The sequence below is a fragment of the Kryptolebias marmoratus genome, linkage group LG3, assembly GCF_001649575.2.
Source record: "Kryptolebias marmoratus isolate JLee-2015 linkage group LG3, ASM164957v2, whole genome shotgun sequence".
Classification (NCBI taxonomy): Eukaryota; Metazoa; Chordata; class Actinopteri; order Cyprinodontiformes; family Rivulidae; genus Kryptolebias; species Kryptolebias marmoratus.
The window spans coordinates 29,022,242-29,039,157 of NC_051432.1; the positions used below are offsets into that span (position 1 = coordinate 29,022,242).

Consider the following 16,916-nt stretch of genomic DNA (forward strand, 5'->3'; position numbering starts at 1 on the left):
TCAGGTGGTCCAGTACACGAAGCATACAGGAGATCTAAACTTCATCAGTGCAAATGAAACGGACCATAATGCATTGCAACCAAAGCAAACAGAGCAGACTAACTAAGAATAATGTTAACCTTTGGAGCTCATTAATTTAATTTTTTAGGCTCACTGAAAATGCCTTTTAATTATCTAGATGTCTCTAACTAATGTGGCTAATTTGAGCTGCAGGGATGAGAAATTATGAGAAAATGTGAACTGATCCTTTAAAAAAAATGGTCTAAATATGAAACGACTTCAGATATATTGTATTTCACAATGTAAAATGTGTTATGGCTTATTTTTTATTACATAGTACAAATTTAAATCAGCTGTGCTGTAAAGTTACTCAGCTGCAGATGCCAACTGGATGGAAACTTTCTGAATATTTCTTTTTATAATCCATTCACAAGATATTGTAGTAACAATACAGTAAACAAACAAAGGCAAAAACATTATCGCCTTCAGCGGTTGGCAATCATCATCTGCATTAATCTCCTCACATGCTTCTCTCTCAGGAAACAGATGCATCCCTACGGTGAACCCAAGCATGATAAGCAGCAGAATGGACAGTCCCTCCGAGTGGTTGCCAAAGCGAGGGCCTCCACTCGGATGTGCTTCCCTCTCTACAGGGACACGTCTCTATAAGTGGCACTAATAGGCAGTACATTTGACATCGTCATAGAAACGTGGCGCTCAAGATGGATGCGGCTAATGAGGGTGCCCCCATCCTTATCCAGCCTGACATGTCAATCGCTGGAGTTATTATTTATTACCTCCACCTACTCTCTTTTCTCTCCTACACAGATACACCTGAACACAAACATAAAAAACATGGTCGTCCAGCAGCACGCCTTTCACTCCATCCATCAATGACACCTACACTTCTCTCTCTGCAAAACAGTGACAAACGCAGGCAAAGGTTCCTGTTCCACAGCACGGCTTGCTCTAAAGTTTCTGTCAGTGCGCGATGGCAATTTCTGCAGCCGCTGAGAGGAAACGGAACAGAAAATGAAGCATGACGATTCTGCTGCAGCCTCTGAGCAAAGACAGGAAGTCCCGGCTGGTTTTAATAAATGCTAACAGTTGAATCAACCATCAGTCAGGATTTTAACCTAAAAATGTAAGTGGACCAAACTTAATCATACTTTTAGTCTTCTGTATTTTTATTATCGCCTGCTGCCAAGAGCAAAGCTGGAAGATAATGTTTTTTATCTGTAATGTTAGCAAAATATCTCATTAACCACTGGATGGATTTTATTGAAACTTTCAGAAAAATATAAATGAACAGCTGAGTACCTTTTGGAGTCAACCCCATTTAAGATGGCTGCCACAGCTAAGCGACAGCTAAATGTTGTCTAGATTTGACCAACTTGGCTACAACTTTATCATCTCAAGATGATTTTAGTTTCAAACAGCAGGCTATATTCTTTTTTTCAAGGCATGCTAGCCTTTAAGTTAATATTGTGACTGAGCCGAGATGGTTCTCTGTAAATCTTTCTCTAAAATATAACTCTACAACATTTTCAGCTCTACACTTTGACATATTACAATTTTCTTTTAAAATAGGAAGGTTTTAAATAAGACAGATAAACAAGGCAGGAGATGACTGCTCAGCATTTATTGCACGTGAGTCGCCTTGTGCTGAAAAGTGCTATATAAATAAATGTACCTACCTACCTACCTACGTGGAAGATGAGCATGATTCGGTTTTGTTTGCACTTTAAAAAAAGTCTAATGGATTGCAAATAATGCATCTAAGAATCAATACAAGCTGAATTTCCCCCCAATGTAAATTGTAATATCTTTGATATTACATGTATGTATAAATAAATATATAATACTACAAGCCTATTTTTTGATTTAGCTACAGGATGAGACATGTACTAAAGATGATCCAGTCTTAGTGACATGGACAAAGGAAGCTTCTGCACAGATCTAATGAAAAACAAATTTGTTTTTAGATCCAAACAATATATAAGATGTATACTTCGTAGCCGTCCTGACATACAGTAGTGCTTCATCCTTGTTGTTAGATCATGTCAAGGGGATTTAAAGGAATTAATTATGTACAAAAGATTCACTCTACCATTAACACACCTTCTGCTATCATGTTTTGTTTCCTGAGAAAACAAACAAACAATAAAACATAATTTATGTTAGCAAGATCTGTTTTAAAGAAATAAATTTGACTGGAATGGATATATTCATTTGGGCACTCAGACTTTATTTTAAAACCACATTAAGCATAACAAGAAAAGTCTACACAAACACAGAATTTAAATATAAAGCTGCTTTCCAGATGTTTTAAATTTCTTCCAATAACCTTTTTGGTCTAAACTCACACTGAAAGTAATAGAACCCTTGGATGTTTAAATTAATGTTTGTATGGTCTTTATTAGAAACCACCTCATCAGCTTTTTACCAACAACTTATTTCAGCTGTTTATATTTTAACAAAGTAAAGGCCACAGCTCTCCTTGACATCCAAACCTTCTGCTATATACTTACTTATACCTAAATGCAAATTATAAATGTTGGTATATTTTTTGCATGATTGCATAAAGGAAACAAGGAAAAAATATACCAAACCTGAGGAATGTACCCAAGTGTGATTATTTTTTCACTCCTGTTGCTTAGTAATTTAGTTCCTTCGGTACAGATTAAAAACATGCAGTGAATCAGTCGAAGCTCTTCACTAAAAAGTATTTTACTTTAAAAGAAGCAAATCAGGAGTTTTAGTTGAGTGAAGCTTGCAGAATCGCTGACTCAGCTGTAAATGTTTTGCAGCAGAAGTTGTTGTCATGTTTACTCCGTGCTTTAATATCTTCACCAACAACAAAAGTTGTCTTCTGTTTCAGATTCATATCTGCACCACAGACCCAGATTTTATTAAATGTGTCCTAACCACACATCCACACCTGGCTTTTATTTGCCACCTGAGATTTTTGCACATTGACAAATAAATCATCATGTCACATTAAAACTCATTTACATTCTGTGTTAATGATTTTACAAACAGGTTTGACTTTTTCATTTGTTTTGTGTTGCCTTTTGAAATTTATTTGATAAACTTTTGATTTAACAGATAGGCATTGTTTCTCAGCTCCGGGCACTTTTTGACAAACCGCGTAAAAAAGAAGTTTGGACTGCAGAAATTGTAAAATTTCTGCATGATTTCATAGCTCCTGGTAAAACTTTTTTAATCTTTATGCCAAATCTGATGGAAGCAGCATTTAATCTTCATTTTCTACTGTAAAAATGTCAGCGAGGACCAGAAAAATCAATTTCACTGCTTGATATCTCCATTTAATACCTGAATCCCATAAAAAAATGCATCTGACTCGGTGTGCCAGCTTCTAGTGTGTGTGTGTGTGTGTGTGTGTGTGTGTGTGTTTACTGAATAAGAAACACACACAAAATAAAATACAAACTTGGTGAATTTCAGCCTAATATAGGTAGTTTTTACTGCCTTAAATTGATCAAACGGCATGTGAAAGCAGAACTGAAAAGTAAAGTTCCAACTAAAAGCAAAACTTCAAAAGTTCTGTCTGGGTGGGAAACTTGAATCGGCAGAAAGCGAGTCATGTGGGTTTCCTAATGCTTCAACAGTTTACATGAAGTGTGCACAAGAGCTTTGCATCTCAGGTCATGAATTAATAAATACATGATACTTTACAACCTGCCATCAAAGTGTTTATTTAATTAAAGCAGCTAAGAGAACTATAGCTGGCTCTTTAAACCCCTAAAGATTTATCTCAACAGGTGTCCTTAGTACATTTCAGGTCTTTTAGTCATAGTTGCTATGAAAACATCAGTGCAACAAGCTGAATTCTGCAGAATGAGTTTCTTTTTTTACTTTTAAAAATGTCCTTGGAGCATGACTCAACAGCTCCTTCACCCATTAGCTTGTTGCTGCTGTTGTGATGAGCAGATTGTCACTGAAATCAGGGAATAAAAATCATTTACAAACTCTGCTGCTGATCTGTGGAAGATGCATTTCATTTCTCTGCAGAACAGCAGGGAGCCACCAATTATTAAAGGGAGACAAACCAGCGATACATTTTGTGACTCATTTGCTGTTCTGTTGGCTCTGTGAGTTCAAGTGTGCTGGCAGAAAAAAAACAAAGAAACAGAGTCGGATCATAATCAGTACCAGCATCTGATTATTACCGTCAACAACAACCCACTTCATGTCTTCAGTCAATCATTCAGCTGTTAATAGCATGAAAACCTAACTGACAGTTGATGGGCTGAACCTCTGACACCTGCTGATCTCAAACGGAGACGAAGTTTAACGGGTTACATGGCGCCCTGATGTCAACACGAAGGTAGTTTTCTCAACAAAGGCTCATGATTACAGAAATTACTCTTCAGTCTGACTAACAATAAAATAATCCCTCTAATTTAGGAGATAATTGGGCAATTTTCTGTGTGAAGTAGGAACAATCTATTCTCTTCAGTGGTTGGAAAACAAAACAAAGTGAGCCACATTTAAGAAGAGGAATGACACGAAGCTGCATCTTTTTCTCTCCAACAATGTGGGACATGTGGTTTGTCAGGGTCCAACGACAGTAAATAAGTTCCATGGCTCACATCCTACCCTGTGTAATTAGTGGATTTATCAGAGAGAGCAGAGTCGAACTCTTTTGTTCAAGTTAAGATCAAGAGAGGAGCTGCTGTTAGGGCACAAATACATTAAAAGCACTTTAATGGTTTTAAAATTACAACACAATTTAAAAAAAACCTGACTCGCAATTAACAAGCAGTACACAAAGTGCCAAGTGCAAAATTATAAATAAAGAAATTACATTCTGTGTAAAAATGTGGTGTGAATCTTGAGTTTTGAAAGACTGAAGAAGCTGAAACTGAGCTGAAAGCTAAAAGTAGCAAAACGCAAACTAAAAGTCTTAAAGCTAAAGCTAAAAGGTGAGTAAAAATGAAGATGCTCTTTCACTTCAAGCTTGTTTGAGGTGTCAGACTTAGACTCTTTATTTCCTCCTTCAGCCGCACCAATCCCATCGCATTGTTCACATTTTTAAATCCGTTTATAATTCGGTTATTTTCACAGCTTTATTTATGAGGCTCAGAGATTTGGCTTTAGTCAAGAAGTTTGAGTCTTTCTAAATTTTGTGATAACATACGGAGATATTCATAGCTCAAAGTTCAGTTTATTTTGAATAGTTGGTCTGAAAAATGCCAGTTTAATTGTTTAGATTGTTCTCATGATGTGTGACTTGTGTAACTTTTGTCTAATATTTCCCTTCAGATGTTCAGAGTCTGTCTGCTGTGAAGATCTGATTGATGAACGAGGCAGTTAAATATACATTTATTGTAAATCAGCTGCTTTACAGATAAGTTTATTTGTTTTCATAAGCAGAAATTGACATTTATGATAAATATTTTTTTGAGTGTTGTCCTAGTTGCTTGAAATTGAAGGAGCTAAAGTCAGAAGGTGTCTGTCGTGTGTGAAATGAGTCCGAAATGTTTCTTTAGAGATACTGTAAAAGAATCAATCAGAATCTGAGCTCATGTTCATTTTTCCCACTGGAAATATTAGAGTCAGGACTTGCAGCTGGTTTTCTTAAGGGGCTTGTCAGTCTGGAAAAAAATGTGGGCCACAAATTCAGGAAATGACTCTTCGGGGGATCCCCTCGCCCCTTCCAAACACATCTGTTATCAGGGTTCTCATCAGGACTGCGGAAGAATGAGTTCAAACCTGATTTAGCAGGTTTCAGACAACAAAAATACATAAAGTATGTAATAATTCACCTGCAGTACTTTTTACTATGAAGGAAATAAAATGGCAGTGTCTGTTTTGCCAACAAACTTCTGCATTTTTTCATCTGTTTTTCTGTTGTCCAGCACAGGTGCTCTTTTTTAGACTGATTGAGATGTTTTTATCTATTTGCTTGTGTCTTCCTAAGCTGTGGAGTGTTGTTTTCTCTCGGCCTACAGAAATAAACTTCTGCTGCATGGAAATAGGAGCTGCACTCACACTTTGTGCACATATCCACATTCTGGGCAGGAGAAGTAATGGCATTGTTAATTACCACCCTGCTGCTATTGCAGCTGGCCAATATCTCACTTCCTTCCTTCACTCTCTCAATCACACCTGCCAGTGTGGGAGTGATAAACTAGGTTCACAGGGGAGTGTGTGTGTGTGTGTCGGGGGGGACTCTCCTGCTATGAATGCAAACACATACAGTAGGTAGCCAGTAAGCTAACAAGCATGAGTCCAGTTCCGCTGCAGTGAGCCGTCTCTGTTCTCTCTGCTGTCAGGAAGATGGACGACCACAGCTTCTTACACAAACCGACCAACAGCAAATCTGTGGATGAATACGTCATCTGACACCACCTTACTCTTCATTCAGTACTGAATGAGTTAAAAAAATTACATTTCTGAGGAAACATCTACAACCCAACAACCAGGAGGAGGCTTCACAAATTAACACCCCTGACTTTAAAAAAGAGGTTTTTTTTGTTGTTGTTCTGAATCAAATTGTTCAACATGTTTCTAGAATGAAATAATGTTTAACAGGATTCACATATTTTCTGGTGAAAACAAAACAGTAAAACTGTAAAAACAGAAAAGAAGATTTTCACGTTTACAATCACACTGAAAATGAAGCTGCAAAGGCCTCAAAGATTTCTTGCAGCTTTTACCTTCTCACATTTTTTCCCAACAACTTTGTTTTTAATGATGACAATTTCCTTCCTTTAAATTTGAGAGCACATTAAGAAGTTCAGTTTAAGTCGTTAAAATACTGTATTACACTCCAACTGCTTCCGTGAAAGGCTGGATCAGATCCTTTTCACAATATCATTTAGATTTTTATTCTAAAATGCAGCCCATGGTTTTGAATATTTTGTTTTAATTGCAGCTTTGATTGGGAGAACAGTTTGTTATTAGTTTGTGGACTTTCACTCACATACAAGCATTTTATGGTTGACCCCAAAGAAAAATTAAAAAAAGAGTAACTGTCCCATAAATTTAACTCCTAAAACCTCTCTGGATGTTGACCCAGCAGCAAGGCAAATTTAATCAAGTGCATACCTCGTACAGGTCAAGCATTTGGTTCCCGCCAATGCCCCTGGTGGTCTTGACATTTTCCATGGCCAAGGTAAAGTAGATGCCTCTGGTGTCGGACAGGTAAAGGTTGTAGGTGTCATTCTGGTTCCACTCCTGCACGGCTGCAAAGACCTGCTTCTCGTCAGTGCTGACAATGTGTAAATCCTATCAGGGAGCAACGGGAGAGATTAGGAGGAGTTATGACTGAAGGCGCAGGGGTGATAGATTACAACACGTTGACCCTGTGGGACTGGTCATAAGATCAACGCTGTGGTGTGAATATAAATGGCTGCAGACATACTGGACAATGTCTCCCACTCAGTCCCCGGGACATTTAAAGGACTAAAGCTTTTATTAGAAAACCAACTTCCTCTCTTTTCACAGCAACAATCTTTCAAGTCTATAAAATGACTTAATAAAGTAAACGATTAAGTCGCTCTGACATTTAGAAATAGAGAAAGATGTTCTGCAGCTTACCTTGGGCAGGGAATACTTGGGCAGCTTGATTTGTATAAATAAATCCCTCTTGTACGACACATAATACGTGGCTCGTCCTGATGTAGGAACCTACAAAATAATTCAATAAACACATATTTTAGAAATATTTCTCTTTATCACCCGAAGGGGATTCTTTGTGCTGAGAAATTGTGTTTATTGACTGTAAGTGGTTTATTATGAGAACATTGTTGAAAAGTCCATGACGGCGAAGAATAAAAAGGTCTTTCCTTTTCTTTAAACCATTTCTAAAAGCGGGGAGCTCAGACTGGCACACAGAATATGACCTTCATTCAGATGGTTCGAGTATAAAACTAGTTGCCTTAAACTTTCATTTATTTCTGTCTCAATATGAAAACGTTGATTTGGCAGAGTTATTTCGTTTATGTTTTAATTTCAAGACTTATTTTAAAAATGTTTCGTTCTTTAGAGGTTTTAGGATCTGAAAAAGCTTTTACAAAGGTTGCAGCATTTATTTTACTCTTCCTTCATTGATGCTTTGATTCTTTTATTTTTGTTGGGACACAGATTTCTGCCCTGTAGTGATGTGGAATGTTGTTGTCAAATAAAAAGTTCCCCTGAGAAAATTTGACTGTATGTGACTGAACTAAAAAGTACGATTAAAAAAGGCTTTATGAAATATAAAGCTAAAAGTCTACAGTTTGCTTCAACGGTTAGTCTGTTAGTAAAGAGTTTGCTGCAGTTCACTGGTACCATGATTTATACGGTAAAATCTTTGGTCATTTAATTGTTTTCTGTAGCTGTAATCAACTCTGGATGTTTTTAAATTGTCTCAATGTCTGTTTTTCAGATACATTTCCAGGTATTATTTTATTAGAAAGTACTTTTTTTGTTTTTTTGAAGGTGTACCTTCCATAATTTAAGTATCGTCTTGTTTCAGAGTGAAGGCAAAATGGAGCGAGAAATGGATCGGTCGACTGGGGCCTCATCAGTAAAGACAGTGCTGGCCTGTCGTCATGAAGCATGAATCCTGAACAAAAGAAAGAGGTCCTGGATATAATCAGCTGAAATGAGCTTCCTCTAGGGTGGTCAGCTGAGGTGGTTCAGGCATCTGATTAAGATGCTTCCCTCTGGAGGTTTTCCAGGCATGTTGCACTGGGACAAGACTCTGAGGCAGACCCAGAACCAGATGGAGAAACCGTTTATCCTTTTGGCTTGGGAACACCTTTGGATCCACCAGGAGGAGCTGGAGAGTGTCTCTGAGGAAAGAGATGTTTGAGTTTCTCATCTGGACCTGTTGCCTCTGCAACCCAAGGATGGACGGATGGACGGACGGATGGACATTACTTGGTCTCAGACTTCTTGTTTTAGAAATCTGAATCCTTTTCATTACCTGCTCAGTTATATTTTGCCATCTCTTACTCCAACCAGAACAAAGTGATGGCTGTCAACACTGTAGACTGTTTTTTTTTTATTATTATTGTAAATTAACTTTATATAAGTAAATAGAATAATTATGAAATGATACTTAAAGGGGATTGCTAGATTTTACCTGATTTAAATGAACTTTTTTACAGTGGGATGATGTTATAGACCTGCACTGATTTTCAGAAGGCTTCCTGTAATGGGGCTCTGTTGTTGAGTAAATGCAACAACACCAGATACCGTAGCCTCTTGTGTAAGTTATCATATTATCTTTAATCAGTGAAAGCAGTGGGTGGAAGTCTACAGTCACCTTTATCTTTCTTTGCAGGATCTCATCATAAGGCTGCATTCACTGTTATCCACAAAGCGTTTTTTTAGTCATTAAAGTAGTGGTTTCTCAGTTTGCATTCAGAGAATGCAGTTCTCCCCAGGTGTCAATGCACTTGGTGGTTTCAAAGTGGACCTTGGTAAATATGTCTTAGGACAATCAATAGTCTCATTATTCTTTGTCAAGAGAAATCTTTAAGTTGCCTAACCAAGTCTCATCTGCTGTTTCAAGAATAAAAAAATCATTCTTGATGGTCCGTCTCCAAGCTGTGAGGAGTCTGTTTGGGGTGGCGGGTGGCGGAGATGTGTCATTAGCCTCGAGGCAACAAAACTCAAACATCTGAGACTCAACAAACAAAATGATTCTGCAGCTTCATAACCCAATTTTCCCCCTGATCAATACTGACATAAAATTCATTAAAGAAAACCCTCCAAGTCTCAACTTGCAGCGCGTTGCAGAGGAGAAGCGATTTGAGCATCGATGCTGCATGACAAAGCTGATTTTGTTACTGATCTTGTAAAGTGCTCTGTGCTCAGAGGAGAGAAAACAGGTTTTCAGAGGAAATATAGCAGCCTAGCTGTGAGCACCACAGAACATTCCCACATGCAATTGAACGAGGGAGCAGCAGATCGATGGCCAGATAACCAGCAGCAGTTTGAACTTTAAGAGGAATTGGTATGATTGATTTTTTTTTTTTTCCTACCCCTATCCCTTCTCAAATCTTTTGTCTGTGACGTGTTAAAATGTGGAGGTGCTTGGAGAGAAGAGGAGGTTTAGGTTGAGTACCTTTAAGTTCACTTGAAAGACTTTGGGAGAGGTCAAACAGGATTGAAAGATCTTTGCAGAACGGCTCTATTTCTTCCTCCGAATTGCTGTAGGGGTGAGTTCACCTCCAGAGGAAGAACTCAAGAAAGGAGATATTTGACACACCACTTTTCTTTACTGAATAAAACACTGAAAACATCACTAAAAGTAAAAATTTTGTTTCAGCTGTCCTCCATAATGTTAGACCAATCTATTCAGTGGCATGAAAGCCCGTTTGGAAAACACATTTAGCTCCGAGGGTTGATTCAGGTTTCCGGGCTGGTCAATGATTTGTGATGAATTGGGTTTACTTTGCTTAGTAAACATGTTTAAAAGGTACATCACTGACTGGAAAACCCAAACAGATGATTTTTAGCCTCAAACTGACCTGCTTTAAACACTTTTAACAGACGTTTTTGGGGTCTGGTTTGAATAACTCTGGTGGCCAAGCCGTGGAATTATCCCGACTTTTACTGTCAATTCTCAAACGCTCCAAACCTCATTTGCACAATGTCAAAGTAAATAATATGCTTGCAGTGGAGAAAATTAAAATATAAAGCATAAATTGCATCTGTATTATTTGGAATTCAGAATATTACCATTTCCGATTTTTCTGTCACACAAATCCTAATAAATATGACACAACAGGCAGAGACTGGATGAATATTAAAACCAGTCAGGTGTCACAAAAAAAGGATTAAATGTCCATTTGAGGGGAAATTTATTCATTTATTTTCTTCAAAGAAAAGTTATTTATTATATAACAATTATCTGTGTGTGACAGCACAAAAGGGAAGCAAATAAACAATATTTTTGTTTGATATCATCTTTTTCAACAAAGAACTGAACACTTTTCAGAAACAATGAAAGTCTGGATTGTCTGAAGTACAAATCAATTAAATCTGTGAAGAAAGAAAACAGGCTGATTCTTTTCAACCTGCAGACAGCCTGAAAAATGTGCATCAACAGCAAGTCACGTTGTCTCATTAATGTTTTTTTTAATTATTTTTGTCTTTTCTGTCAGTGTGCTCCATGCACTAAAAAAGACAGACATAATGTTTTTGTTTTAAACATAATGTGTGGCTTTGAACAGCATCAACAGAAGGATTAAGTCTGTCTGAACATTTGTCCTGACACCACAAATCGGGCAACAAATCAGCATCTTAGCCAGCTGATCTTAAAAAAACACAAAGATGGCTCTAACTGGACTCATTTTACAGATATGGAGCTAAAACCTGGTGTAGTTGAAGATGAGAGATGCAGTTTTAGGTTTGGAAGAATCATCATTTGATGACCTGAAAAACAAAGCAGGTTCAACATTTCCAGAAGTAACTTTAGGTGATCTTCAAATGATGGAAGTGGGGCTTAGCTGGTTTAACAAACGCTGTACGCTTCTTTGGATTCACCAAGAAATGTTCTGTAGTTCACTGAGGATGCAGAATTACCCTGAGTTAACAGTAATCAGGCTAAGGTTTAAGTTTTGTTGAAAAACCTCCTGAAGGTTGCTTTTTAGTGAAGACCAAATAAAACGGTTTGACTCAGAGGGAGACAGATGTCAGAACAGATCCGGTCTGTTCAAACACCCAAAGTCTTTTTTAATTTTCTTCGGGGACCGACTGCTTCACAGCAGGTTATGGTTCCATCATCGGTTGCCATGGTGATGGACACACAGATAAGGAGTGAAGCGGATACTAAGAATCCTGAACTGAATCTGCTTTGTAGAAGACCTGTACTGGTTTGGAAAACAAATGATGTTTTTCCTTTTGGGTTGGTGAGGTTTTTTTTTTTTTTGGTTTGTTTATCCTGTCAACAGAATAAACAGGTTTTCGCTTTTCTGTTCAATAATATCGATTTTTGGGCTGAAGTCTAACATTTGATCGACATGCTGGAGTTGAGAATTTCAGATTGTTGATTAAAAACATCCCAACCGCTTTGCAAAGAACCACCATGCATGTTTGTTGGACGTGCAAATAGACCGGTTTGTATTTCCTTACTGCTGATGTCTGATTCAAATATGCAAGTTCTTATTTTAGTTGGTCATATTTTAGTTGGTCATGAACCTGCACTGACATGATGTGGGTGAGGGTTAGTTTTAGAAGCAGAAGAAGAAGAAGATTACAGTTCTAATGTCAGTGTTTAGGTAAACAGGATGTTTTAGTTTTAAAACTGGAACTTTTCACAAAAGCTAAAACCTTTTGGAGAATCCAGACCAGATGATGTAAATGAGCCTTGTTTACTTTCATCAAATCTGTTTGTTTGTTTGTTTTCTTTTATTAAATTTCAAAAATGAAATAATAAACACCAGTGCCACCTACCACTTATTTTTTTACTGCTAATAAACACAACATTGATTGTGTGAAGAGAGTTAAGTGTGAGGTCAACATCAAATGTTATTTTTGCATTATTTATTTGCATTTTGAATCACAAATAAAAATGCTGGGTTTTTATAACATCATTTTCCTGTTGTCTCAGAGCTGCTCCAGGAAGTCAGCAGAATAATTTGCACTTTAGATCACAGATGAAACCTGAAAAACCACAGCCTGACATAACCATTTTGTTCTTTTATTCCTAATTTGTTTTAAACATTAGGTTCTAACAGAAAGATGTGAGACAAAGCTTGCATTTTAGTGCACAGTTTCTTTTTCAGCAGGCAATATGGGAAAACGTGCCATATGTTTAGGAAAATTTTTTACAATTTGTATTTGCGTAATCCAAAGATTGATTTCAATTCCTCCCCTTTGCCTTAACATTTGCTCAAGACCTAGTCCACTGCAGGAATAATGTGCCTTTTTTCACTGGAGATAAAGGGTTGGTGCTTAACAAGCTCTTTATTTGGGAAAGGAGGGGGAAAAAGGCCCCGAATTCCAGACATTTGGAGTTTATTGCCTCTTCAGATCCAGGACAGAATTAGGATTAGCTGCTTTATGCATCATTTAATGTGAGAATGAAGTCAAAGTCCTACCTGTATAAATATGTAGTCGTCTTGAATCACCAGAGAGCTGATGTCAATGTATCCGGGGAATGGATAGTTCCTGTTAGCCTCAGTACACATCTGAGCCCTGCATGTGACGTACTGCACATCTGTCAGGCACACAAGCAGGAAGTGTGAGAGTTTTCCTCTCATGCAAGTTAGCAATGCTCCACCTGTCAGAGAGAAACTAAAACCGTCCTCATAATGTTTTCAGTCAGATGAAACAACATTTTTTGTCTTACTTGAATTGTGCAGTTTTGTATCTCTCCCATCTGACATTTTCTGTGATTTATTTGACTCTTTTTGTAGTTTCTGTTTTGTGTCATTGTGCAAACACCAATAAACAAGCATTCGTCCTCGTCAATCAAACATTGCCATTAAAGAAAATAAGAGCTTGCATCTCAGAATGATGCTCTGCCATCATCCCAAACTGCCATAAAAAGTTTCACTTATCTGGCTTTTTAACAACGCTGCAGTTCAGAGTTATGGAACTGACATTCAAGGAGGGAGAGGAAGAAAGAATCTGGGCCCCAAGTTTAATGCTGGGGCCAGACAAATTAGCATCTTTCTCCAGGAAGATTTATTCCTGTAAAGACATCTTAACATCAAAACATTACATCTTTCTGGGTCCTGGAAACACTTACTTCCATCTGGTGTGTGAGCCTCCATGTGGATCAGATCCGGTTCTTTGTCGAGGCCCGCGACAGACCTGGCAAAGGAGGATAAAACAAGAACAAAAATAGGCTATAATGGGGAAAAAGGACTCAGAGTTGTTGCAAAATAAAAGAAAAGCAAGAATTCAGAAACTAACAGAGGTGTTGAATTTCTATGACAGAGTTGTAGTTTTTGGGCAATAATTTCCCTCAATAAATGAATATCTAATCAAGACTTAAAGCATTTACTTCCAAGAAAATACTCCAAGTATGCTTTGATCTTACTTTTGCCTAGTTTAGTATTCTGGGATCTCTGAATATCCAAATAAACCCAGAAGTCAAAATTCCAGTTAACAGTGATGCAAACCGAGGATTTAGTTTGCTGCTCAGGAGGTGAAAGAAATCAGAAGAAGGGTTCTGTTCCTTTATGGAAACCTTTCATTCACAATGAAGGGATGATTTGCCAATTTAATTCCAGCAGCATTCAGCTCAGGGAACCACAGATCTACAAAAAGGTGCACTGTGGGGCCGTGTGGAAGACACAAAATCCAGCCCAACCAGCACGATGACACGACACAAACTGAAGGTAACATTTCTGAAACCGCAGACACACAAACAGTTTGAAGTGGCGCTAATTAGATGAAGAGACTGTGAGTAAAATTAGTCCACATTGATAATTTCAGCTTTCCACTTGTGTATAAGACATGGCTAATAGCATCTTGGAACATGCTGACATTAAACTGTTTCCTATAATAAGTTACCCAGAAAGCTTTAGACCCTGTTTACACTTCTCCACCTGTTTTCTCTGATATTAATGTTTTCTATTCATAGATTTTTTTTTTTTTTTGGTCAATCAAGACAATCTAACAGGAATGCTAAAATACCCATGATGCACCATCAGGTGGTGAGAATGTCCACGTTTACAATATACAGTTGAAATCAGATGTTTACATTAATTGTATAAAAAGAAGAAAAAAAACTGAAACATTAATAAATGGGACGAGTCTACTGTCATGCCTCGCCAAAATAAGATTTGTCAAGCCCGTCCAAAACCAGCTAACAAGCTAAAACCATCACCAAATAACACCAAGCACAGTCTTAGGAGTTTTTAGTGTGTGCTGTAATTCTGAAATGTAAATGCTTAGTCATGCTTCATATTGTTTAGTCCATTAAAATGCAGTGAACAGATTGCTGCTTTGTTTCCTCTAAATGCTACTTCAGATTTTACTAAACATATCCAGCAACAAGATATAAAAAGATAAGAAATGAGAGGTTTAAGGCCACTAAACCAGATAAGTTTATCTCTGCGTGTAATCTAGCTTTCTTGTTCGTTCTGGGTCTGGTGGATTAGGGTGGAAGAATGCAGCGGCTGTCCCATTGTGGCAGAGCTTCGTATCCCCTCTGAAGCCGATGAAGCCAACTGGAGTCCTGCCTGGCTGTCGCTACAGGCGCATCCAGTACTTCCACATCCTTGAAACAGCTTTGGTGGTGAAGGGCAAAGCCAGCCATGGATTTTGCATATGTTCAGGATTACACCACAATGGCATGGATGAAGATCCAGATTTATATACGGTAAGGGGATAAAGCTCAAGGCGATTCCAGGCACACCCCTGTCACCTCAGGGGGAGGGGGGGATGAGCTGGAAAAGATCCAGTCCTACATTTGTGATGACTGTGCACTTTTAGACCTAGTTGGTACACTGCAGGGGGAGTGAGCACGAGGCGTGAGTGGATGAGTAGCGACAGGAACGTCCCGGATCCAATATTAGTCATAGGTCCATGCTACCAAATCTGTATGTATGCATCAAGAGAAAGCTACTCTGCTTTTACTGCTGACGTGAAAACACAATAATTCTGTTTTTGTGTACAATATGCCTGATGTGAACAGGGTGTGTGGAATATGACATGCCCTCAGAAGCTGAATGCAAGGAAATTAATCTCAGGTTGATTGGATCAAGCAGGAGGAAACATGCAGGATTTCAGCTGTATCACGAGCTAGTTACATGTTTTGTTCTGGGATGTCGATGTCATTTAATAGTTCGCTGAACATCAAAAGCAGCACAAAGCAAAAAAAAAAAAGAAAAAAATAGCAGAGACATGACGAGAGATGACTCACCAGTAGAATCTGTTGGGGGTGACGTGTTCGTGAATGAGCTGCCATTTTCTCCCAAAGTCCACTGAGCTGTACAACTGAAGAGATAAATATAAAAAAGGAAGGTTAGTAAGATGATGTAAGTTTCAACATATGTCAAATCTTTTAATGACGCTGTCTGATTTAAAGTGGGAACAGTGATGAACGAGCTTACTGGGTAAAGGTTGTACCTCACTGAGCTGTGACTGTTGGAGACAAGTCGGTGATTCAAATTTCCATCCACAGTCTCACTGAACCCTGTGTTTATAACAAAGTGACCACTGAGCCATGCCACCATGTTTTCAGTACCCAGTTTTTGAAAATCAGTCTTTTTTTGTAAGCATGGCTTTAAAATTTGTATTCTTGCTCATGCACGTTATTGGCTCATTTTGTATCCACCTCAGCTGGAGCACACTTCAGAAATGAAGGTAGGCAAACTTGAACCAGTTAATTATTTTTAATCAGCGGCGTTTTTAGATCTGGACACTTGCTGGATGTTTTCTGACAGGAGAGCTTCTGTGACAGCTTTGGAGCATTGGAGACAAGTTGGAGATGCCTGTGGCAAAATTCAGATGTGTTGGAGACGCTCACAACAGCTCCGACTATTTTGAGAAAAAAATTTGTTAAATAACTTTTTTGAAGACTGCAAACCTCTGCAACTCACAAAAATAATTTGAGAAACACCGCAAGCGTTGCAAGACATTCTGGAGGCTACCTCATGGATGCTGTTTAACTACTCGCAGCCCTAAGATATAACGCATTCATTCCAGTCTGAGGATAGTCTGAGGTTATAAAACATCATCTGCAGAGGATGACAGAGCACTGAACAGCTACTGTCAATAACCAGTCAATTGGCCTAACATTTTCTGACACATATAGGCATCTCTGCTCTTCCTGTTACAAAATAAGAGCTTCAGGTTTCCAGCATATTCAGCAAAAAACGATTACTGAATCTGTATTATAAAATCAAACTTCTTCATCTACACTCATTCGAAATCTTGTGCCTGTAGACCCAAAGCAACAAATAATAAATGGCTCAGCCGTTGTGCAGGTGTAC

The 16,916-nt window shown here is 38.1% G+C and overlaps 1 protein-coding gene across 1 annotated transcript in view; it reads right to left on the reverse strand.

The window, feature by feature from the left end:
- Window positions 1-16,916, reverse strand: part of sorcs3 (sortilin related VPS10 domain containing receptor 3) — a 205,812-nt gene that overhangs the window by 43,951 nt on the left and 144,945 nt on the right. The window contains exons 5-9 of the mRNA XM_017433896.3: window positions 15,845-15,918; window positions 13,721-13,785; window positions 13,068-13,186; window positions 7,570-7,659; window positions 7,078-7,257 (exon numbers count right to left, since the gene is read on the reverse strand). Coding sequence (XP_017289385.1) covers window positions 7,078-7,257; window positions 7,570-7,659; window positions 13,068-13,186; window positions 13,721-13,785; window positions 15,845-15,918 — 528 coding nt within the window. The remainder of the gene's footprint in view (window positions 1-7,077; window positions 7,258-7,569; window positions 7,660-13,067; window positions 13,187-13,720; window positions 13,786-15,844; window positions 15,919-16,916) is intronic.